At 38.3% G+C, this 25,118-nt stretch overlaps 1 protein-coding gene across 1 annotated transcript in view; it reads right to left on the bottom strand.

Moving 5' to 3' along the window:
- LOC117431926 (beta-catenin-like protein 1) overlaps window positions 1-17,018 on the bottom strand; it is a 32,127-nt gene extending 15,109 nt beyond the window's left edge. Inside the window, exons 1-11 of the mRNA XM_058990849.1 lie at window positions 16,823-17,018; window positions 13,890-14,072; window positions 12,856-12,962; window positions 12,357-12,496; window positions 12,019-12,116; window positions 9,070-9,163; window positions 7,798-7,889; window positions 7,408-7,480; window positions 6,995-7,053; window positions 5,239-5,387; window positions 2,038-2,219 (exon numbers count right to left, since the gene is read on the bottom strand). Of these exons, the coding sequence (XP_058846832.1) occupies window positions 2,038-2,219; window positions 5,239-5,387; window positions 6,995-7,053; window positions 7,408-7,480; window positions 7,798-7,889; window positions 9,070-9,163; window positions 12,019-12,116; window positions 12,357-12,496; window positions 12,856-12,962; window positions 13,890-14,072; window positions 16,823-16,852 (1,207 nt within the window). The 5' untranslated portion in view covers window positions 16,853-17,018. The remainder of the gene's footprint in view (window positions 1-2,037; window positions 2,220-5,238; window positions 5,388-6,994; window positions 7,054-7,407; window positions 7,481-7,797; window positions 7,890-9,069; window positions 9,164-12,018; window positions 12,117-12,356; window positions 12,497-12,855; window positions 12,963-13,889; window positions 14,073-16,822) is intronic.
- Between the last annotated feature and the right edge of the window lie 8,100 nt (window positions 17,019-25,118).

Below are 25,118 nucleotides of genomic sequence, written 5' to 3'. Positions count from 1 at the left end.
AATATATTTCATGGCTTGTTTCTTTGAATTACTGGTACCTAATTTATTAAGGATATGTTGATGATGCTGTTGCCTACGTTTAAATATTTTATTTATTGTAAGATACATAATTCACAGCAGTAGTTTTGTCATTTAAATACCACAAGGACCACATTACATGTAACTGTACTTTAAAGATTTAAAATGCTGTGAACACTAGTAATTCCAAATGTTTTACAACCACCCACATGCATTATAAGTAAATATGATACATTTACATTGGACTGTTGTCGTCACGTCTTACTAGTTGCCACGATCCTTTAATTAAAATATGCAGTTTTCATTGCAGAAACAAGATTAGAAAAATGATCTGAAAAACACTAACATTTTTCAAATCACAGATAGTGATTTTCAGTTAAGAAAAACGGTCCGTAAGCAGCTTAAACAAATTGTTATTTAAGCACAAGCCAGCTTTCTTTTTTTTATTGTATTATTAATGTTTGTGTGGTCCATTGGGATGCATTTTGATCAATGATGCCCGTGTTTGACAATCTCTAATTACATTTGACATGAGTCACAGGGAGGAATGCTGATTAAACGAGTGTGTGCCATGCGTGTCTCTGGCATTCAAACCCAGCATGAAGCCAATGAAACTGCACAGTGGAAACTCTGAGAAGAAGTGTCTCAGTCACATGCTAATGGACAAGCCTACAGGAAAAGACTGCTCTGGAAAAGTGTTCTCCTATGGAAAATCTGAACATCTGGCCTTCTGACCCAGAGATGAACCATCAGCACCCACTGCAATTCATAATACAGGGTGACCCTTCATACCTGCAATGATATCCACTCTTCACAATATTTGAAATGTATTTGTATATAGAACAGAACATTGCTTTATTCCTTCTGTTAATACAGCATTTTAAACAAGCTGTGCTGTAAAGATGTCTGAATGTGCTGACTGCTGTTTTAATACAAGTCAATTTAATTACTTAATTTTGTATGCAAACATGGTTTTATTATTTCCAGCCATTAAGCTCTCTATATTTCAGAAGGGATTTTGTGGGGATCAAACTTATTGTTTATAATGTTGTTCTTATGTTCTTATGTTTGAGAGTGGTTTGTTTCCTAATTATTTTAATCCTCATTTGCGGCTGCTCATAATTAATGAATCCATAAGAGAACATTGTGCTTTCTTAAGCAACACTTTTTTTCTCTTCAATTAATAAATCAAAAGGAGGAACTGAAGGTCTAGTAACTCCACCAGGAAAGTGCTTCAGAGATGCCACTGTTTAACCAACCCACGCGATTAGAAAAGCGACAAGGACTCTATGCTCAGGTCAAAGCTGCTTTTTTAGTTGATTCCTCAATATAATCCTCTCCCCTAAAACAAGAAATAATAAGGGCTTTACCAAAGTAAATGTAATTCCTGGAAATCTTAGTTATCAAGTGTTTTCTTACCGAGTTAAGATTACCACAAGGCTGCTACCCAGAGGAGCCCCAGTATGGATAACAGGCAGAGGAACCCAGGACAAGACATTGCACTTCAATGGACAGAGCACTTGCAACGATTCTGAAACTAAATGTTACCAGCCTGACATTTCACGGTGCAAACGTGTGTGACTTACTCATTTAGAATCTTCCAACCCAGAATTCAGAAACCACACTCTTCAGGTCATAGCAGAGCACAGCCCACCCAAAACAGTTTTCAATCGGTCTGCAGCCTGGTAGATTGACAGTGCCAGGCCAACAGAGAATGCTGCTCTAGAGCCCTTATCTCTGCTTTCTATTCTTCTGTTGTTGCACGTCTGAGGTTAATTAATTTTGTCCCAGGCATGAGGAAAGAGACAACAGAAGAAGCTAATCTGTTCACCTTGGGTGGGCTGGAAGAACCAAAAAGCATTCATTAGAGGAAGATCACTATTTTTAATCACACAGCAATTATGCTGGAGGAGGGGAGGGGGGCTTTCACATCTGGATAGCTAGAAAATATAATTTTAAAAGGTACACAGAGCTAACAGTACAGTTCCAGTCAAGCTTACCAAATATGTATTTACTCACCTTCATGTTCCTTGTCAGAGAAGCCAGCTTTCTTCATTTTCTTGGGGGTTTTCATGAAGAGGGGAAAGATAGTCCGTAACCCCAGGATGTCTACAAACTTGTGGCAGTTATCTGACCCCTCTGGGCCAATCATGGCATGGTCCAACACTTTGAGGGCACTCGTCCGAGACATCTTCTTCTCTCTGTGGGGGTGAACACACAAGCGACTCAGAAAAGGAGACTATGGGAGCCAGATAAAAATAACTAGTACGGTAAGCTAAAGTGAAATTGGAGGCATACTATCAATGTCATTTTTAAGCAAGTTTCTTTCAGGAAATCTGCTAAAATCATTAAAAAAAAAAACTAGAAGTTGAATTTTTAATTAAATTCAAAAAATGAAAGTGAATCCGCTTATATCATAAGAATACTAACTTGTATTAAAGTGATGTAACTTTAAAAGGTTATTGCCATAAAGGCTTTTACTGGGAAGAAAAAAATAGTGACTGCTCCTGACCTTTACATTTTATATTCTTTTTAAAGACAGTGAAAGATACAGGTTGCCCTTAGCTGGGATTTAAATACCATGTGTCTGGGGATCCAGGGAGAAAGGGCTAAGCTTATGGAGCACTCAGGAAGAACAACCTTTACACATACAAGTTTTAATCATTATCTTAAAAACCCAGAACTGTCAAAACAGAGATAACGCATTCTGAGAGGGAATTGCTATGCCACCAATGCGAGCACTCCCCCCCCCCCCCCCCCCACCCACCCACCACTATGTGTGCATTAGACACAACAAAGACAACATCCATTCTCCTTTGGATAAAAATATTTTCAGTCCTCCCAAGACTAAGCAGATTCAGGCCTCAGATTAATTAGTTTCTACAGGAGGGTTGTACCACTGACTAAGTAGGGAGCTCTATAACTGCATTTCATTGCATTGGGGGAAACTGTTCTGATTATCTAGAATCTATGGCGTTAACCCAGGTTCCTTGTAAATGTTAGTTACTGAAAACACTGCAATACGCACTGTCTGAACTCCACCCATGTCCTTCCTTTCACACAAGGTCAATGCAACAAGCACACCTGTGACACCAAGTTAATATGTGAAGAATTTATTTCCCCAGGACAGCCAAACTGAGTTGTCAGATCTTGTTTAAGTTAGGAATGTCCAGCTTAATTACTGGTACTGGTGGAAAAGGCAGGAGGATTATTTTCCTTATTGGTTGGATGCAACACTGACCCTACTGTAACCCAAGGTTGAAACAATCACCTCTAACAATGCTACCTGGGCAAACCTCTAGGATCAGAGAACACTTGGTGTTTGCCCCATTGGCTTCAAACGCCAATCACGTTCCACAAAAATAATGTGTCTTATCAGGAATATTTTCAGTTAAATGGTTATTTACTTATTAATGTTTCAAAAATGTGCTTGCTTATGGCTTTTTAACTGAAACTGTCCGAGGAGAAACTGTATTTGACCTATGGTTTTTCTATTGATCAAGGGCAACCTTTAGAAGCTGGCGACAACTCGTTACCATGAATACAGGGCTCCAGATAAGACCCGAGGCAAGTAATTCAGTGTGTGGCAGAGCCTATCTCAGTCAATCTGATGGCAATACAGCCCTCTTCTTCCAGTGCTAGGTAGAAAGGGTTTATGCTAGGTTTGCTATCTGTCCTATTGTCACTCTAGGCTCCTTGACTGAGCTTTCAGGAACCCTGGGCTCAAGTTTGTTTTGTTCTGATATTACATGCACTAATTTATTAATGCTGTGCGTAACATAAGAAAAAGAGAGACATGGCCTTGGTGCCGATGTTACATTTTTTATAGGATCATGCATTCGAGCTATTATTCAAGCTATACAGAACAAAAATACATACATATTTATATATTATATATATATTATATATATATATATATATATATATATATATATATATATATATATATTTATATACATATATATATATTATATATATATATATATATATATATATACATATTTATATATATATATATATATATATATATACACACACACACACACACATAAAGTCTAGAATGGCATGTGGAAGCCCACTGTACCCATTTTCACCTCTTTTCACTGGGCTTTCCTGTTGTCTTTCCAAAGCAAAGTCCTTTCATTATCAATAGTCTTCAAAAGACCCAGTCCTACATGTTTTCCATAAGAAGCATTTGATTAATGAGTTATTTCCTGGTTGCCATTTGACATTACTGAACAAACATCCTTGGTTTCTGCAATTGGTTAGCAAACTGAAAGGGTGAGTGAGGTGAACCCTTCCAGTAGGTTAGAAACATCATCACATTTTAATAAACTTAGAATGCAAGACATTAGGAGAGCAGCATGCAGGCTTCAATTATTATGGACAACTTAAGAAACATTTAGCCTTACTATAATTGTCTATCGATTTTGAGGTCTCCCAAGTATGATTACAGGAATATTTATTCAGCGAACATCAGACATTTAAAACAAAAAAAAAACAGCAGAGGCTTGATTGGAGTGGCAGGCTGTGTTTTTTAGTGATTTTTTTTTTCTCTGTTTAAGGTCAAGTAGCTGATTTCTGTCAGGATGTAGCTGATTAAACTGTCAGTTCTGTAATCCCTGCTGGAAAGTGGGGCTCTGTCCGGAATCAGTAATGGAATACTGGAAGTCAGATTCATATTGCTATAGTGTGTCGATATGCTGCTTTACAACCAACCAAAATGTTTCACAATAGATTTCTAGATGGATTCTGGAAGACTGTAATATAACCCTCGAATTCAATCACACGTTGACAACATCCTTTAATTCAAAATTAATTTATCAACACGGATTTCATTTTATCCAAGTGAAAAACAAGGTTAATTCATGTCTCTGTAAGGCTGATCATAAAAACATCCTTAATGTAGGATGACTAATCCCACAAGAGCTCAAAAGAGCAAAACATGTACTTGCTGGAATTAAACTATTTATTGCCTGTTTATTATTTTCAGTACAAAGAAAACAGATGCACATTAATTACAAATACTTCTGAAATACGTTTGTTTTTTTTTAAAAATATAAAATATGGTAAATGAAATCTAAGTAAATGCTTGTATTGAAAACACTTGCTGAAACGTTAGATTAATAAGTTTTACTCCAATTTGTTTTTAATGAAGTGTTTAAGGGATGCATGTAAAAGTAACTGTTCTTGTTTTCCCTCCTATTGCATGCACCTTACCTTAGCATGAGGTTCATAAGCTGCAGACCCTCTCCCTTTAGGAAGCGTTCCCGATTGGATGCCAGCATGAGACAGGAGCACAGAGAGACAAAGAGGTTCTCCATCATCTCCTGCTCCTCTGCGGTGGATGGGTTGTGCCGCTTGAACACCTGACAAATCCAATCAAAGGTTTACTTTATATATTAAAAAAAGAAATAATACAAAAAATAAATAAATTGATATAGTCCTAACCCGTGTATAAAATTACTGTAAGTGTAGTCTGGTCATATTTATCTTAGAAAGGACACACTCTACCTACACATAAACAAATTACTGTATTTCTGTGAAACTGATACATCAGGGTGGTTAATCTAAATAGGGGGTGGCTTAGCTTGCCATTTACAGAAGCTGACAGAAAATACACTCTCATACTTTATTAGCCCTTGTGCTGCCATCAATGAATGTACTTGCTTCTGCTATTCCTTTACCAAACAAATTAAACACATTTCATCTATCGCAGCTCGCATTTCAATCAGGGCAGGTCTTTCTTGTGGCAGGCATTCTGATTAATAGTACGCAGACCAACATCTCTTCATGACTGATCATGCACACAGCAGAAAACCATCATGTTGTTATATGAGCTCAACAACATTACTTCTTTACAAATTCCGCATACGTCTTGACTTGTTACATAATATTAGAAAAAGACATACAAAAAATAAGTTGGAAGGGGTTTAAAGTAATGGTCGTTAAACTCAGAAGGTACACAATTAAAAAAAGGAAGTAAAAAAAACCAGCTTTTCCTTAAAAAAAAAAAAAATAATATATATAAAATAAACAGACAGATGCGGCAGTTTGGATCACTTCCCAGTTTTGCTACATTACAAATGTTTTAATTAGCCTTATTTATTTTTTCTACAAATGCATTGCCACATACTAGTTTCTATTATGTTATTATTGTCTAACATCTGTTCCTAGGCGAGAGAATTTAACATTTGGAATGGATTGCTTAGGAATCTGATCAGGATTCAATACACCTTTCGTGGAACGTGAACCTGATGTGGAACAGCTTAGAGTCAAATAACACGACCCTCTCATGTTGCTTCCTAACACAATAGAATGTATGAGGCATGTATTTTAACTCAAGGTACTTTGAAAACCTCTGCTGTATGCGAATGTCTTCTGATCTGCTGATTGCAACAGCAAATTAAAAAAGCGATTTGCTATGCTACTGCAGTTCTGTACTGGGTCTCAAAAAAAAAAAGATGCTGAAACCCCTTTTTGTGTACTTTTAAAAGGCTCTCTCCAAGAACCTGTGCTTGGAAAATAGAGGTGGGAATGCATCACTGACCCTGTGCCCTGTCAGCTCAGTATACATGATCAGCTATCTCTTATCAACCATGGCTGTGCTGCATTGCTTTTATTTATTTAGTTACGATATGCTCGCTCTGATCCTCCTGTACCTCTGTTCAGCCTGTATAGGTCTGCAATGCCAGAGATGAAAGTAATATTGTCATCAATGTCCTGTTATAAATTAGGTCTATTGGTCTATTTACTGTAGTGTACTACTGAGATGGAGAGATGCAGTTCATGAAAGACACACGCATTATGCACCTGGAATATATGTTGGCATTTATACCTATGGTTAGTCAAACAGATCTCTATGGTTACATGCAAGCAACAAAGGAAAGTAAGTTGGTTTGGGCAATCGAGTTATTTAATCAAGTTGAGAAACAAGTTTGGTGCCTCAGGGAGGAGAAACACAAGAGGTACTTACAGAAAGCTGCTGCAGTAACACGTCGATCCCGTCCAGTTCTCCCAGCAGATCCCTGGTGTCTGCAGAACAAACAGAGAGGGGGAAAAAAAGGAGCCAGGTTGTCAGGATAAGAAGCTTTTAACATTGGTTAAGCAACACAAAATCAACAGTACAAAATATGCACAGGAAGAAAGTAACTAGCATAGAGCAAGAAGATTGAGTTCTCTGGGGCTGGGTGAGAGTGGGAACCAGATAGAAGCCGGACAGAATATCTACACAGGACTCTCTGTCAACAGTTACTGAGCATTTATAATATACAGGCTAATAGTAATAACTAGTTGATGGCACACATTCTCAATGAATTACAACAAAAGTGCAGTTAAACTTTTGAATCTCTTCAACACACTGCAGCTATTAGCTTATTGTCTTCTTACTGTCATTGTTCTGGAGCAAGATGGCTAGGATTTCACTGCAGTACAGCTTGTTTGCATCAAATGGCATTTTTGCCTGTTGGAAAGAAAATTGTTTAGCATTTGTTTTTAAAAAACATCTATAAAAATTTTAAAACAATATGTTAAGTTACTGTGTCACACACAGTTTCACAAAACTAGAGTGGTCTTTCAATGGTGAGACACCATCTTGCTAAAAGGTCCATTATGCCAAGGAGGTGGAGGATCTCCTCAAGATCATTATACATCATTTTGCTGCCCAATCATCAGGGCCATGTTGCCTAATAGTTTGCCGGCTGCTCTAGGAACAGATACGTACAATACGGGAAACCACTCCACAAAACCACCACTGTTCTTGGACTAACAAAATCCTACCTTTATTCTTTTTAACAGCCACTGCATTAGGCCCTGCTGGGCAGCTTCTGTGCACATTCCAGGTCTGAATTCAGCCACATTCTCAATTATACCTTTGGAAATATTAAACAAAAAAAAAATTGTACATCAGATAAAAAGGAATTTCACATACCACTATCCTTCATCCTCCCGGCTACTATAAACTGATCGCAAGTAAATTAAAACAAAACAAAAACTTCCAACTTCCAAAGCTGCCTGACAGCTGAACCTCCATCTGTAAACAGCATCTGTAAACCTCACAACTGCTCTATTTGAAATCGTTCCCATCCACTTACCGTACTTACTACGTGCTCTTAAAGGACTTTACTCGTATAAGCAAATATTTTTACTATAAAAAGTTAACTGCTCTTAATTATTTACTGTATTCTTTATTTTGCTGTTATTTTAATTTGATCTTATTTTCTACTGATTTTACTGTACTTTAACTGCTCTTATCTGTAATGTGATATTCTGTAATGTGATACTTTGTAACAATTGTAAGTCACCCTGGATAAGGGTGTCTGCTAAGAAATAAATAATAATAAATCTAGGATGAACACAAGGGTCATAATTAATGTAACCTAAAAGCCAAAACAATATAAAGCAGACAGAAATGTAATAAAATCCTGGTCAGACAAAGCTCAGCCTCAATGGTCTTTTAACACTGGCAATAGCGGCAGTCACGCTTATGAAATCCTCTTGTTGGAATCCCATATAGAATGTAGAACTAATTTATTCCACAGGCTCCGCAAGACCCAACTGCATGAAAAGAGCTGACCTTTAAACATGAATTCATCCCAAGGAAAGCTTTGTTGCCTGCTTTTCAGCCCAGGGAAGGTTCAGCCCAAGCAAAACACACTGTCTTTTCTTTGAAGCAGAGGAAGTTGAGAGTTCAGTCCCTGAATCCAGATAACGCTTCAGTAAGAGGACGGGAGACTGGGGACTGAAAGAGACCAGGCTGGAAGCTGCATTGTACGTTTTATTAAAGCTTTTAATCTTCTTTTTAAAAATCACCAAGTGTCCTCTAAGCATAACTAGCCTCCAAAAAACTAACCCACTGCTGCTGTATAATCTGCCTCAATCAAGTTTACTTACTAAATCTCCATTTTGTCTGATGGAGAGAAGTCACTTAAAATACACCTGCCTACCAAGGCGTTCCAGGGATAAACTGTATTTTGTACTGTGTGCGTCTCCCTGCATTTCCTAAATTACATTTTAAACTGGTGGGGTTCGAGTGTATGCTCTCTTACTTACCAAGTGTGTTGTAGACACCATCTGCCTCCTCCTTCACCTGCTCATCTAGTCGCTCCATGTTCTGTACCAGTAAAGCCACCACTTGCCCCTCCACCTGAAACAGGGGAAATGCATCACAGTGCTGGATATGTACCGTGCCTGGTTATTTCCTTCCGGACACAGAACTGGAATCCTTATGCTGTTCATGTCATGGGACAGACCCCTAAATCATCACTTATTACGGTCATCTCTAAACTTTAAGCAGAAAGAACACTTCAGAGACATTAAATTAGATGAATCATCTCAAATGTCAAGTACATTTCTAAAAAATGTTTTAAATTTGACATCCAGTATATGTCTGTATCTGGTCGCAGTGACTACTATTTTTATTTAATAATAATAATTCTAAAAATAATATTACATGTTTTCACAAATATCTAAAGGAAAACCAGAAAATAGACACCCATTCTAGAGATTGTTCTGTCCTTCTAAAATACCTTAAAGAATACTGACTTAACAATAACCTATCACAGGGGTCCCCCAACTTTCTTTTGATAGCTTTAGTGAGAGAGGTTATTCGTTTGTACCAGTAAACGCACTACTGCTTTCAATACCGTCCGATTGCAAATTGATTTCTTAGCAGACGTAAACGCAACATAAACCTGCCTGTAAAGGTAAGCGGGGCGCTATGGTTTATTTTATTTTTATGTTGGGAGATGAAAAAGTATCAAGAACCAAAAACACACAGTGGCAGAAATCCTGTATTTATTTATTTTCATTTAAAAAATGTATTATAATTATAAAAGTGCATTCATATAATTGCCTATTTTGTTCTCTTACAATCACCCCCCTTTTGTTGTAAATGGTACATACTGTTATCACAGACACAAGCGGTTGTCAATGTTGCATTCGAAATAGCCACAAGGACTTATCTGCAGCATTCGTGTGAATGAACTGAACCCCTGGCTTTGTCACGGTCATTTGGGAGAGAGTGCTTGTGTGCTACGGGCCCCCTGAAACCATCTTGCAGCCCCCAGTTTGGGAACCCCTGACCTATCAATCCAAGAAAGACCAACTAAAAAGCACACCTGCTAGGTTAAGATGTTACATGCCACAGTCCACTCAACAAGCTGTTATGCACAGCTAATCGCTAATCTCGCCCTGGATAAGGGCGTCTGCTAAGAAATAAATAAATAATCTCATTTTAATATCTGACATGGGGAGGGGGCTTTCAAGTATAATAGCATGTATTGCAGTTAAAAATCAATTGCCACAAGACTAACAGTGCAGCACAGAAACGTATTAACAATATGCCCTGGAGCCTTCCAGCACCATGCTAATAATATTTAAGGACATATATACCGTATTCCTTCGAATTTAAGACACAGCCCAAATTTCCCACCCTCAATTTGAGGGAAAAATAAAACATGAAATAAATATGCAATTACAACGATACAACCTCAGTTGCGCATATGGAGGCAGTTTGTGGCTGTCTGCTATAACACAGAGCGTACAGTTATGTGCTGCTTCTCATTTCCAGTTGTGATTACTCACACCTGTTTTTCTCCCAGTTTGTGAACTGTGGTATTGCTTGGCATGTCTAATCAGCATTTCAGGTCTGTCCAAGCTGGTACCTGCTTGTTATAACCGAGCCTAATAACGAAACACTGAAATTGTAAAAGCTTCTCTTCGAATGCCTCGGGAAGCTAATAACGCTTCTTTGGAAATGGCTGCCTGTATGTCATGGATGATTCATCTTTGTTAGGGTAGTCACGTCTTTTTTTGGTGATTTTAATACACGCATCACCATACTGTAGTCAAATTTAAGACACAGGCTATTTTTGAGAAGAAAAAAATTGTTTAAAAAAGGCCTCTTGAAATTCGAAGGAATACGGTAAATCACAGCTAATTCCCAAGATTAAACTAACCACATTGCAGTCAATTTAAAAAGAATAGAATGTTGAAAAGTCTATACACAGACGTGAGAATAGCCAGATTTATATCACACAAGAATCTTTCCGTCTGCAAAGTGTTACAAAAAGTACATTTAGAAAAGCTGTTTATACACCAGGCACATGTATTTATATACTGTATATTATAGGACTACACATTCAATACTGTGTTTCTAGCTTGTATCATGAGGATAGCACCATTAATTTAAAAAATAAAAAAATAGAGCTGCTTTTAGACAATAGGTTAGTTTCCACAAACCACCTTGGACCACCTGAACCCTGCTATCTGTATTCTCCTTGTCAGCTGAAGCAAAACGGCCTTTTAATTAAAACAATTTGTAGACACAACCCGATACAAAGAGTTAAGACCTTTACAATTAACCCAGGACAGCACACTACATGTCTGTGATGTGTGGTAGTGGGTGCTGAATTGCAATAGCCTTAAATTGCTGATGCTGTCGCAAGCCTTACAAACAGGAAAATACATTGCAAACAATGACAAAGTGCACCAGAGCACTACAGCTCAGATGAAGTCCTTTATGAAAAGACTGAGAACCCTGAAGTAATCATTACAGTACAAAATCACCACAGGGATGGAAATAAAACTCCCATTGCATAGCAGTGTGATCCATTACTGGTTTTACTAGGAGTTTATTAAGAAACAACTGAGCTTGTTACCTGTACACTGTTGCAAATCAAGCTTGTAGTAAAGCCTGGAACAGGTAAAACTGCTATGCAGTAGGAGTCTTATTTCCATCCCTGCACCAGATAGAACAAATAACACAATTATTATTATTATTTATTCATTTATTTTTATTTTTACACAGATGTGAAAGAAATTAGATTTAATCATGTTACCTATATCCATTAATTATATTCCATTACTGCAAAGTTAATATTTTTTTCTGTTTAGGTTTTCCAAGTATTTCCTCTTGCCAAATGTAAAACCCTCTGGAGTAATTACTGTGTAGCAGACTGAGCTGCAGCAATGCAGACTGAAGACGGCAACAGCACTCACCAAAGCATCGATAAGCACTTCAGCCCCTTCCTCACTCTCCTGAAGCGTATCAATATCTGTCAGCTCCTGCAACAGATCTACCACTCCGATGGCTACATGTAATGGACGTTAAGGAAACGGTGCAATCAAATACAAACAATACAGTAGTGCAGTAATGCTATAAAGATGTTTTAGGAGAAACACCATTTATTCAGAAGTAGTGCAAATATTGCAAGATCAAAGCTGCTGAATGACAGTTTGCACCGTTTGGTGTTTAGCTGAAGAGGAATGATGACAATTTAAAACAGCACCATGCAAACGTTGCTGTAAATCCTTTTTTTCCAGGAATAAAAGGATATCAGTATTCTCATGGCTAAGTAACCCGAGGAAGGAATGGACTGCATTCAGCTCGACGAGCAGGTGATAGAGGTCCGGCATGGTGGCAATCACATGCATCTCCTGGATAATATCATTCAGATCCAGCTCTGATTCCATGAATCTGACCAGAAAAACAGAAAGAGCAGGAGTTAGATATCTATACTAGTTTTAGGAGAATTTCGCCACGATTTGCAATTCTGTTAATCCATCTGTAATAGCTTTAAATGCCGCAAACAAGCTTTCTAATTGTAATCTCATTTTAAATCTCGCAAGTGGAGTCACCAATAGAAATGTAGAAATTTGCTGCCACTTAGTAGTTGGGGTGGCTTTAATGTATTCAGAACAAACCAATGATAGATACAAGTCAGGAAGGAGGGACACTGCACAGGAAACTTTTTTTTTTTTTTTTTTTTTTTAAATGGGAAATGAGTGAAGTGAAGTCAAGAGAGAAGTGAAAGGTGCTTCAGCGGCTGTACATACTTTTCAGGGTTGTCGGGAAACTTAATCCGCAGTTCCTGGTTTTTATAGGCCCTCTTCTCAAACGTCAGAATCATCTTCTTTACAGAGCTTTCATCCACAGGTTCAGACTACAATAAGAACATGTAGAAACTGGTTAACTTATCTGTATCTCTGTATTAGTGATATTTACCTCCTGGTTGCAGAAGGCTCATTGATTTGAACAAAAAAAAAAAAATCTTCCAAACATTAATTACAATCTTCTTAATCTGAAATGTCTGCAGATCAGTTCCATTTTAAAAAGCCGTCCTGGCAGTGGTAAAACTGAATGGAGAAGATTTCTGACAAGCAGCATCTCCTGAAACTGCAAAGTCTGCTATCAAAGAATCACTGAAGCAGTTACGGACAGCGATTAAGAAACTTCTGCATGCTTTATTTCGTGGAGTGAATTTAAAACATCTTTGTGGCTTCCCTTTTGATTTTACGGCGCTCATAAATTAAGAATGAAGCACACAAAGAACATGTAATATGTTTCTTTATAGGAAATTCTCATTTGAAATGGTCCCACATCTCTGTAGCCATAAAGAGGCATCCGTCTGAACGGATCTTGCACAAGACAAGCATAGAAATAACCAGATCATTCTCTATAGCTGTAGTAATACTGACAACACATACCTCTACAATATTAAGTGGCAACTGAAAACAGCATTTTAAGCCTCCTCTGTGCATAGGATTTGCAAGCTCTTTCCTTATAGCCTGGCAAATTGTTTTCCATTTAACATATTAAACGTTTAAACTTTAGCATAACCCATTTAAGATACTAGTAATTTTGGTTACCAATCAAAAACGCCATCATTGGAGGCCGTCCGTAACTTCAATTACGGCAATGTGTATTTGTGCTAAAACTGTATGTTTGTGGTATTTAACTGTATACAGAAAAGATTGGAAAGAAATACGGAGTATGAATTAAATTAGTTTACACATACATTTGACCTGCCTATTTTTAGCAAAGGGTTAGCAATTACTAACCTATTTACATAACATACAAGATTCCTCACCTCCAGATCCTCATCATGGTCCATGAGCTTTTCCAAAAGTTTCTTCTTGTCGCTGTTGTCCTCGCTGTCCAGGCTGTCCCCTTCCTGGTGCCAGCCAGGTTCCCTCGGTCCCGCCAGCTTCTGTCTGCCTCGCGGCTCCCCCTCCCTTTCATCTTTGCGGGGACGCTTTGTGCCACGGTCCGGCTGGACAGGGATATAGAAAGAAAGACCTAGACGTCAGTCACTGAAACGTGGAAGGGCCAATTCAACATGCAGGCACTGCATCAAATACGAAGCAGGATGCAAAACTGTACATTTTATTGTATTAAAAAACGGTTTGCTGCCCTTTATTTGGATACATTTTCAGGAAACTGCATTCATTTTTGGTTTTATTTTAACACGGCCACGAAAACAGCAGCAGTATATAAAAATAATAATAATAATAATAATAATAATAATAATAATAATAATAATAATAATAATAATAAAATAAAATAAAATAAAATAAAAAATAAAATATTGCCTACTGACGATGACAAATCACAGGCAAGATTCATAACTGCTTGTCTTTTTTGGCATAGTCATAATGTTTTGCTGGCCACTAGAAATTTTAACCAGAGTAAACCTTGATCTCTTTACAAGCAGCTGAAACACAGCAAAACACAACCTCAGTACCACCGAGATACTGGAAATTTCCATTAATTCCGAACAGAACAATGTTTGTCCTTCCGCTGAGAAAATGCCAAACTCTAAATTAACACAACGAAAAGGAAAAAGTACCGATAAACAGAAAACGCAGTGAAGTCATAAAGTTAGGGAGCAAGTTGCCAGCTCATTAGAAACCAATTTTATATCCAATTTTCAGTTTAATGTATCTACAAACAGTGCAATCACAGTTTCATTTCCAAGTGGGATTGCTGTTCAGTTTGAAGCCTGGAGGCTCAAGATAGCAAGCTCACGATTGCTGGCATTACTTAGAAAACACCAATAACATGACTTAGTTTTCTTAAACTGGCTTATTGAATAATATGCCACCCCCCAGGAGAGTAATTTATATATAGAGTGTTTTGCAGGGGGGAGAAAATATTGCATTTGCATAGCCAGCAATTGCCATCCGTCTTAAACTAATTTATTTATGAGGATAAAGATACTGCACAATGCTGGCAAGCTCCAAATCCCTAAAGGCTGTTCTAGCATATAGTGGGAAGGCATTAACCACCTCCCAACATGCTCTATTTAAACCCTTAACTTTAATCCACATTAGTACTGCCACTCTATGCCCTATTCAGTGCAATGTGGCTCCAACAAGACATGAGCATTCTATAGACCAGCTGCAGCGGCTAGTTTCACAACACCCTCCAACCAGCAAGCACTCGCTCCTGTAGCAGGCAAATCACGACACAAACCTTCATCGACCCAAAGTGGAACTTCTCACAAGGCAGTAGGGATTGAGATTGCATTGATGACGGAAAGGTATTGTTCCCTCAAAAAAGAAAGCTGTCCCTGAAATCTGTCTGCACTCCTGCTCAGTATCTACGAGGGTCCTCTTCGATTCATTACTAACATTACGAAAATTAAATTAAACCTGGGCCCCGCAGGAGGGTTACTATACAACTGTAGGCATCCCACAGCTTGGGTTTAACTTTGATAGTCAATGTACCAGTGAGAAACTTGACAATGTCGTAGCAGTGACATTCACGATTCCATAATCATTCAGACATTAAGCCGATTTACAGAGCTTACCAAAGGCATCATTAAGGGTGGGCTGGCAGACTGGATTTTATTTTTTATTTTAGTAGTTTCTGCACTTCAGTTGAGGCTTGTCAACAACTGATTTCAAAGACCAGACCTAGATTTGGCATGCACATCTTGGGGGAAATGGTCAAATGTTTATGCTATTAACATCCCTAATGTGAACAATTGGGTGTCTATATCCCAGTAGAAAAACTCCCACTACACACCCCCCAACATGAAACATGTTGCTATCTGCCATCTTTCTACAGATGTTTTGTTGTGTTGTTATTCTTAATATTGTTAATATTGTTTTAAAACACAGTAATCCTAAACAAATTAACGTAGACATTGTTTTTTGTGGACAAGCAACAATGCAATCCTGACACATAACGAAATCTGACATATCACACGGGGTGCTTTCTTGTACAGCGTGTTCTGTCGGCAGATCTGCACCGCTGTAGTTATTTAGACCCACACCATTGCTCAAGTACAGCACTAGCTCCAGCGATCTGCTGAATATATGCGTTGCATCAACAAACACACTCTAGGGATGCAACCATGGGCAGCCAGGATGCACGGATTGTATGCAACTCGTGTTCAGGGTGTTTACATTAAATTGTTCTGACCTGACCATTCTAATTCCTTCGGATATGCGTTCTCCAGTACAGCTCTTGAGTCATCACTCTTGCGATATTTTCTCATACATCGCTTTTTGTGCAGTCCTGGATACTGGTTCATCATGCATGTGGAATTTGTTAATAATGTACTACAGTAATATATTTATAGAATGTATGCACTTTATAGACCCACACTGTAAATCTATCCGGTAGAACCCCAGTTAAATCCCTATAGTCACAGTATAACTTTATTTCTTAATGAAACGGTGGGCCTAAAGCGTTTCATTCAAAATATATCTTATCCCAGTTAAGACCGATGTATCGGCATGCAAATTTCTCCCATTTGTTTACTGGTTCTAGTTTTAAAATATTACCTTATACTGTTGAATTAGAAAGAAAAAATACTAAAGTTTAAACATACGGTTTACACAGCATGCGACCAAATGAAACTACTTCCACAAAGGAAGTGTTTCTACTGTGGGAAACAGTACCTAATCAAACCCGAGGACTCGGAGGCCTACTCGGCATTTGGGAAGAATTTTCCATTAGACGTTGTGGAAAACACAGGAACAAACTACACAGATACACGGCGTTCATATCTACCTGATAGTTCAGCAGTTCCCCAACATCCATGACAGATAAATAAATGAAAAGTCTGTGTTCCAAAATGTACAGATTTTAGCTCCCGCAGGCAGATTGAATCAACGAGCTGCCACACTGCTGTAAATTAAAACGTCCTATTGTCGCAAATCTACCACACACCCAAACAGCGTACAACGAAGTTCCATGCACGTCGCAGTCAACCTATTTCAGGTAATATGTGGTTCACGGTACTGTATATACACACTAACAAGTTTAGAGCAATCTGCAATTTCAGATTCTCAGTGGTTTTAAAAAAAATATTCATAAAGAATTAAAAATAGAATTGACTAGGATTTCAATGTTTTTATTATTTAAAAACGCGCAAACTGACCTTCAAATACATAAATAACTTAATTTCAATTAAATATATTATTATAACATTCAGACACTAGTGGAAGATATGTACACTATGACACCATCGAAGACAGGTCAACAAAGTAAACAACAATTGTCTCCAGAGGTCTGAGAAAATCATTAAAAGGTCAGGTGACATTACAACTACTAAAGTTTGGTTCTCGTGGTTTACCTTGTTTCCAGTATCCCTTGATTAAATTGCATCATTATGATAGACCATTATGTGTTCATTATTATTATTATTATTATTATTATTATTATTATTATTATTATTATTATTATTATTAATGGATGTAAACAGTAATTATTTCAGCACCAACTGATAATTGTTGTTGGATTTTTGCCCTGTTCTGCTAAAAGGGGATTTGAATATTTTCAAAACACATTGCTGCATAATCTGTCCTTGGCTTTACATAAGCTAATTGATTTCTTCCTCCACCCCTTTTTGATTTTATCTATTAAAGTCTGTACTTCACTGTAGTAGAGATTCTTATTAAGTCTTTATTATCGTAAATAATGCAGAGGAAATGATATTGATCTTAACGTGCCTTGACACCTATAAAGCTGCAACACAGCTGTCGAGAGGAAAGAGCTTTGTTTATTGCAGTGAGAAGAGCTGCCGTACATGGAAATCACCATTAAAAAGCTCCTATAGTCAGCTGCAACTACAGTGCATTATACTTCATTTACAGTGCAGGAGTTTTATATTTTACAATGGAGCGAGAACAGATATAACCAAAGGGGAAAGCAGGGCACATCATTGAGACACTGTTCTTGCTATAGATGTGTCCGTCTATAATTGGGTTCTCCTCACATAACACGTTTGTTTTGCTTTGTTCTTGACTATTAACACAATATATGCTGGGATAATAAATCTGCAACAAGACTGTGGTACTGTGAGAGTTCTTCTGGGGATCCCTAATCACACAAGTACTCAGCACTGCACTGTAAACTGGAACACTGTGGGCTTGTCGACTTTGGCAATTAAAAACTAGATTTCTCCAATGATGTGTTGTTGTTGTTGTTGTTGTTGGGTTTTTTTTACCTTATAGGCTACCATGTAGAGTTAAATAAAAAATACAGAATTGAGGCAGGGGAAGATTGACAGTTCTTAAGAAAACGCTGACCTTTCTTAGTCAGCAGGGAAGAAGGATGGACAGCACTTATGGAACCCAAGACTGAGTCTAATGATTATAGGGAGAGGCAAGCAAATACATTATTAATGAAGGTGAGGGGAAGGGGACTGGAAAGAACTACTCTTTCGATACAAGCCAATTGCTTCTTAAACAGGAAGAATGGAACTGGGCACATTTCCAGAGAGTACTCTTGAAAATACCTTTTGGAAAAGGATTGTACTGTCATTTCCAAGGACAATTAGGTTCAAATAGAGGGTTTAGCTTCTGAAAATTGAGATGAAACAGCAGCAGAAAGAAGGGAAGCTTACTCCAGAAGCATATGATATACCATTTTGTACTGTACTGTATTTAGATAACGTCCATATTGAAATGTCATTAGGTTTTATATATACAGCAAGGCATTGAAAACCATTCTGAATGTCTTTGTTTCTTCCAGGAGCCTTGGTAAATATTGAAGTGCAAGAACTGATGCCAGCTTCCCCTGGGAAACGTTGTCAGAAACAATAGCCTGAAGGCTTAGGTGATGGTATTTTCAAGTGTAATTTTGATACCTTTGCACGCTCCTAAACTGTGCTGTAAAAATGGAGAGTGCTGGCAGTTTAATTATGTGGGAATACAAATGGCCTTCTCTTGGGAGCAATGAGTGCCAGTGTAGCGATAACGAATTCATCCAAGATGGTCACACACACCACAACAACATACCCCTCACAAAGTGAGGCTACTGCAGTCACTGCTCAGACAGTCTGTGTTTATACAGTGTGACAAACTGAAGAAACTCCCAGAGCCTCATCTGCTCATTGTGTCCTGTTCAATTCACCTGTGACAGTCTAATCCTGAATTCAATCTGAGTTTATGGAGTCATTATAGCTGCTATGGGTGTTAGCCACCACAGTTTAGATTTAATCCAAGTCTGACTGTAACTGCAGAATATTTCAAGCAACCTTATGCACAAAAATAATATTTCATTTCATAACATACCCGATATTACTAGAGGTAACTGACCTTGTCTTTCTTTAGAGTGCCCTAGAATTCTGCCAGGGACACTTAACATGTCGCTGTGAACAATTATCTACAGGTACTACCTAGGGAATAAACGCTTTGACCGACAGGCAGAATAACAGTTGCCTTTTTTAATTCGTCTTGATCCCACCCAACATTTGCACATAACAGACATATGCATTTTATGAGGGTCCTCTGGAGGGGAAGTTAAAATAGAAATGGCAATGCACATTGCGGAAAGCAGAGCAGTTTATACAAGAACTGGCAGGTGCTGGTCCGACAGAATCAAAATGGCTCGTTTGCCTTCTGCCAGCAACAGCAGTACAGTTCTTATGTTCTTTGTTCCTTCTGGCCATCCATGAGTACTCCCAAAATGTCCCTCATACACCTTAGAACCAAGGAAAGGAGCCCAGGGAACATATATCTAGATGTATTGGTACTAAAAAAATAAGAAGTCACAGTTATTCCTAATAACACATTCCAAATAGTGGGGTCGCTGTGGTATAAGCGTGCAACAAATCAATAAAAATGTCATGAATAAGATCGATTGGGGGTAAATGCAATTGATCTAAGAGACACTGTATCGTAAAACACTTGCATTTAAATAAATTACATGGACACTCTCTAGCTCCAAAGAGACACTGTTAGAGATGTTCATAGGCTTGTGACCCAAAGCACCCTCATTTATATCTGCCACTGTTTTGATTAGTTGAATTGACCTCATCGTTTTTCCTCCTACATTTTATTACACAAGGGAACTTTTAAAAAATGTCATAATAATTTAAGTTAATTTAAGTTTTAAATGCCGTTCCTCAGCTTGATCCCAAATCCTTGCGCTGTTAGAAATTATTTTAATAAGCCTCTGACATCACTACCCCATCACCCTGTTTTGAAGTTATTTGTAGAACGCCATGTCTGACAAACAGAAAATCCTACTTAAACTGTGTCATTCTGAATTGATAAGCTTTGTCGGGCAGATACAGTGGACCTGTCACAGTGTCAACAGCTGGGAACTCTTGACAGCAGTGCCTGGCTCACGCACGCAAACAGGATGAGATTGTAAAGTGTTCATGCACTAGCTTTCTGAACACAGGGCTAAGGAGGCCATTACTGACAGTAAAAACAGCTGTGAACTGTGCTGGAGATGTTGATACCATTGAAGCTTTCACAAAGAAAGAGCAAGCACTGACTTAGTTATGTCATACATAATAAAAGCGGGATGGGGTGATGAAATGATAATAATAATAATAATAATAATAATAATAATAATAATAATAATAATAATAATAATGGATTTCTTAGGGAGATTATGGGATACTGTACTAGAATCTTAATTTCTTCCAAATCTTCATACCTTTTCATGTTTTTTGACAGCAGACATTAATGTGTTCAGGTTTAAAGTTGTGCTTAAAATATTTTAAACATGTTTCTAATAGAAGCTGTTTGCCAGACATATCAGCATAACACTTTTGTTCAACTTTAATATAATTTAAGATTAAAGATTAACAATATATACCAATCCAGATGGTGATTCATTGCCCTTTTAAAGCACCCTTGTGGTCTAATAGAGCTCTCAAACACAAGTACAGCTGGTACACCAAAGTGTATTATTATTATTATTATTTGTTTATTTATTTATCCAAGGCGACTTACAGAGACTAGGGTGTGTGAACTATGCATCAGCTGCAGAGTCACTTACAACTACGTCTCACCCGAAAGACGGAGCACAAGGAGGTTAAGTGACTTGCTCAGGGTCACACAATGAGTCAGTGGCTGAGGTGGGATTTGAACCGGGGACCTTCTGGTTACAAGCCTGTTTCTTTAACCACTGGACCACACAGCCTCCTCAGTGTCCTCAGTGTATGTGTTGCAGGGGGACTTGTTAATGGTTGTACTTAGAAACGAAATATTTCTAAGAGATCTGTTGGGGAGACAGGGGTGCTTGGCCACCTGAGTTACCTGGATATGATTACTGAAACGGAAAATTATATGCAAACTCATTCTTTACAACAAGAATACATGAGTTAAGATAACTGTAATATTTCTACCAAGTTGCTCTTTAAGTTACCTCACAAGCACATGTTGAAAATGTTAGGTGTATATCAAACATGAACAAACTCACAGACAACATATGCACTTGGCACAGTTACGAAAGCAAGAGTTGACAGCATCCAATAGCAGTGTGTCATTGAAACCTGGGAGAAAAGAAGATGCCGTTGGCTTCCTATTTGGCTTCCACGCCAGGGAAATTCACTGATATTAATAATAGATGTATCCTATACATATTTATATAACGGATGTGCATTCTATCCTCTTTGTAAGATTATTCAGGTCTGCGTTTAACCCTCCCAGTTAATGGCAACATTGCCCTACAGCTTTCATTCCATCCCGATTACACTACTGTGATTAACTTCCAGCACAGATCACTGACCTCACTTGTTAAACACAATAGCAAGGCTTGATTTCACACTCTGTATTTGATACAGAATTCCCATTGTGGAGGAAGTTGCCAAACGGCTGTACCCTGGAGGACAGAGTTGTCAGTAGTGACTTCTCTCTGTGGCGCGATCTCTTGACCCTAGTCCAGTTTTGCCGATGCAGCACTCCCAATGGGACCCCAGCCAAAATCGGCATGGCCAGGATTCAAACTAGCATGCTCCTGATTGCAGGACTCATCTTGCATTTTATGTGGGGTCTTGTTTCAGGATAAACTAGTCATCACACATTCTCACAGAACCTGATCAACCCCTCCGATTTTACCCCTCCTCCTTAGCTCTCCAACGCTGCATTAGCACAGAAGAAAAAGAGCCCCAAAGCCACTCACACACAGCCCTGCCTTAGATTCTGAAACACAAGATTGTGTGTGCTGCTGTGACTGATGCAGTCAGTGTGTTCCATAGAGAAACATAGTAAATATTTATTACAATTAAATATGTATGGACAGCTTACATGCGTCTTAATTATTTAGAAGCAGGTAAACAATATCTATCACACTCAAGACATATTGATGGAACTCACTGAGGCTGTATAGTCCAGTAATAAAGCACAAAGAAAAAAACATATGCAGAATGAACAGCAGGTTAAAACAAGACAAGGGTTCAAAGGGGTGAGCTGTGGTGTGCTGCTTTAGATGCAAAGTCCAAAGTAAGCATCCACTGATGTTTTGTGGTCGATTTTCTATTTTCAAAACTGAATCAAAACAATTGTATAACTGGACGGAGGTTGGACGAGAACCAGCAATCCCGCACACCACAAGCAAGCATCTTAACCACTGTGCAAAAGACCCTTTGTGGTTCTAGCGCTTTTAACCTCATAACATTCCCTGTTACACATGTGCCAATTCTAGGGACGAGGATCAGGCACCTTTGCTAAATATTATTGGCGAAAAAAAAATCACATGACGACAGAATAATCCACCTTTCCTCTATCACCCAACCTTCGCTGAAACCTGGGAATTAATTTGTTAATGGTAAATGTACTGGATTGACAACACTGGAGGGTATCGCCCCCTAGACCATTTACCCCTAGTGGAGGCCAAGTAAGAAGCATGGCACACCGTCCCTGTATTTTATTACAATACAAATACAGTGCTGCTTTGCTGTTTCCCAGCTCACCCTTCCACACATTCTGTTGAAGTATTTCAAATGCTAAACTCTTGTGAATACTCTGCTGGATATACTTGTGTTGTTACAGGGGTAATTTATTCCTAAATAACCTCAGCCCCCCAGGTGATTCACTAAAACACTGATTGAACCAAAATTAAATTAGGCTGCTGCTTCTGTATTAGCCTTTAGTCCCTCTGAATGTTAATGAGAGACGGATTTTAAGGAATCTAAATGGCGTCTCCTGGGCGTCCCGCATTAGAGCACTGCACAAAAGGAGAATTTTGTTTGATGAACAGATATAGTTGTGCAGTGCCAATCGGCAGCCCATGCATTTTCACTTTCCGCTTACCCTTCAAAGGCTCTTCACATCTGATTCAGAATATAATGAGCAATTGTATTCAGTATGCATCAAGCTATTTGCCGCATGTGTTCCATAGCCAAATACAGCTCACAAAAATATGTGACTTTCTGACTCAGCAAGCAGTTAAGCTATTTGTTTACAATTAATCCAAATTGGACTGCAACAGAATTTAGCTGAATGTTTCCTAATCTTCCCCGCCTCCCTTTCTGTCATTTCTGGACCTTTAGCAGAGACTGACAATTGTATCAAGTCTCCAATTATATTCACCAAACTCATTTTACTTGTAAGATAAAACCAGGCCTCTGGAACAAGTGCATTGCCACACTGTGCCAACCAATCCCAATCCCAGTCTTATAAAAATGACTCCTCCATTCGATGAGTGTGCACTGGCCCCCATCCTGCAAGTTCTAATCAGGATTTTAACATACACTACATTTTTCAAGGGCTCATTTACAGCAAGAATGACATTCTTTTAAATATGTATGCTATGAACCTGGCCACATTATGTAGCATTCTTTGTCCACTGTTTAAAGTAATAGTGTGCATATGTCGTCTGTATGTCACTAACAGAAATGGAGTAAACGGTATTAAGGTTTTTTGCTGCCGCTATAAATCTGATCCGTTCAACAGAATTATTGACTTGTTCAGAAATCCCTAAAGGTAATTATCCTACCAGACCCTGTTCTTATTTAATAATATTCCACCCTGATTGTATTTGGCTGTGCACAAAATGATTTAATTTAATTCTGCGGCTTTCTTTTCAAATAGAGCAATATCATTTCACACGAGAATAGAGAGCTGATTGCAGTAATCCACAAAGGGCACTGATGATTATATCAAATTAGAGCTCAGTGATTTCAAATGCAGGCTTGAGTTTTTCACAGGCATGTTTGAGAAGCTTTATTAGACATAAGACTGTGGTCCTAACCAATGAGGGTGTGTAATAAATGCCCAAATGATACAGAGAAAGCTAAATGTATGAACAGCCTGAGAAGAAAATGCTGCATGCAGTAGCTACTGTTCTGTAAGGGCTGGATTCGATTTGCACATTGACGCAGGTGAAACTGTGTGTTTTTCTTCTCACAAGCAGAAACAAATTGAGAAAACATCCATTTTAAATATGCAATAAAAAAAAAACTAACATTGAGAAATCTTGCATCGAATCACTTTTTCATATTCGGTGGTCCTGAGTGACTGTGTCTATCAGCTCCAGTCTACTCTCTGTTCAGGTCTACTCTCTGTTCCTTCTTTCCCTCTTGTCTCTAAATTCCTGTGCACATTTACCAAGATAAGCTTGAAATGCCCGTCACGTGACAGTGACAAACTGGGACAAACTAGAAGTGATAAAACCAATCCATTTTAACAAGCTCTTCACAACCCCCCCCCCCCCCCCCCCCCCCCCCTCCAATTCCATCAAATACAGGCTGGCAGACGCAGCCAGGTTAATCAGCGCAGGTAATACAGGGTGTAGGGAGGTCACTGAGGGAGATTGCTGAGGAACGGAAGAGCCACAGTGCATGGTGTGGGAGCAGTCATAAATAATCAAAATCAGGAGCCAGAGGCATGCTTATGTATTCTCTAAAGAGAAATGCATTAGGCTCACGGTATACTGCTCGCATACTGAGAGGGAAATGATCGATGACCATAAAGCAGAGAAATCTTTGCTATTTGAATTAATTCAGTAGTGTTAACTAGTTAACACCGAAGAAGAAGAAGAAGAAGAAGAAGAAGAAGAAGAAGAAGAAGAAGAAGAAGATTTTTCTATATTGCTTTTGAAAAAAATATTTTAAGAGCGATATTGT

This window comes from Acipenser ruthenus, chromosome 18 (genome assembly GCF_902713425.1).
Source record: "Acipenser ruthenus chromosome 18, fAciRut3.2 maternal haplotype, whole genome shotgun sequence".
In the NCBI taxonomy this organism is placed as follows: domain Eukaryota; kingdom Metazoa; phylum Chordata; class Actinopteri; order Acipenseriformes; family Acipenseridae; genus Acipenser; species Acipenser ruthenus.
The sequence above is the reverse complement of the archived record's forward strand: the minus strand, read 5'-3'. Positions and strand labels throughout refer to the sequence as shown.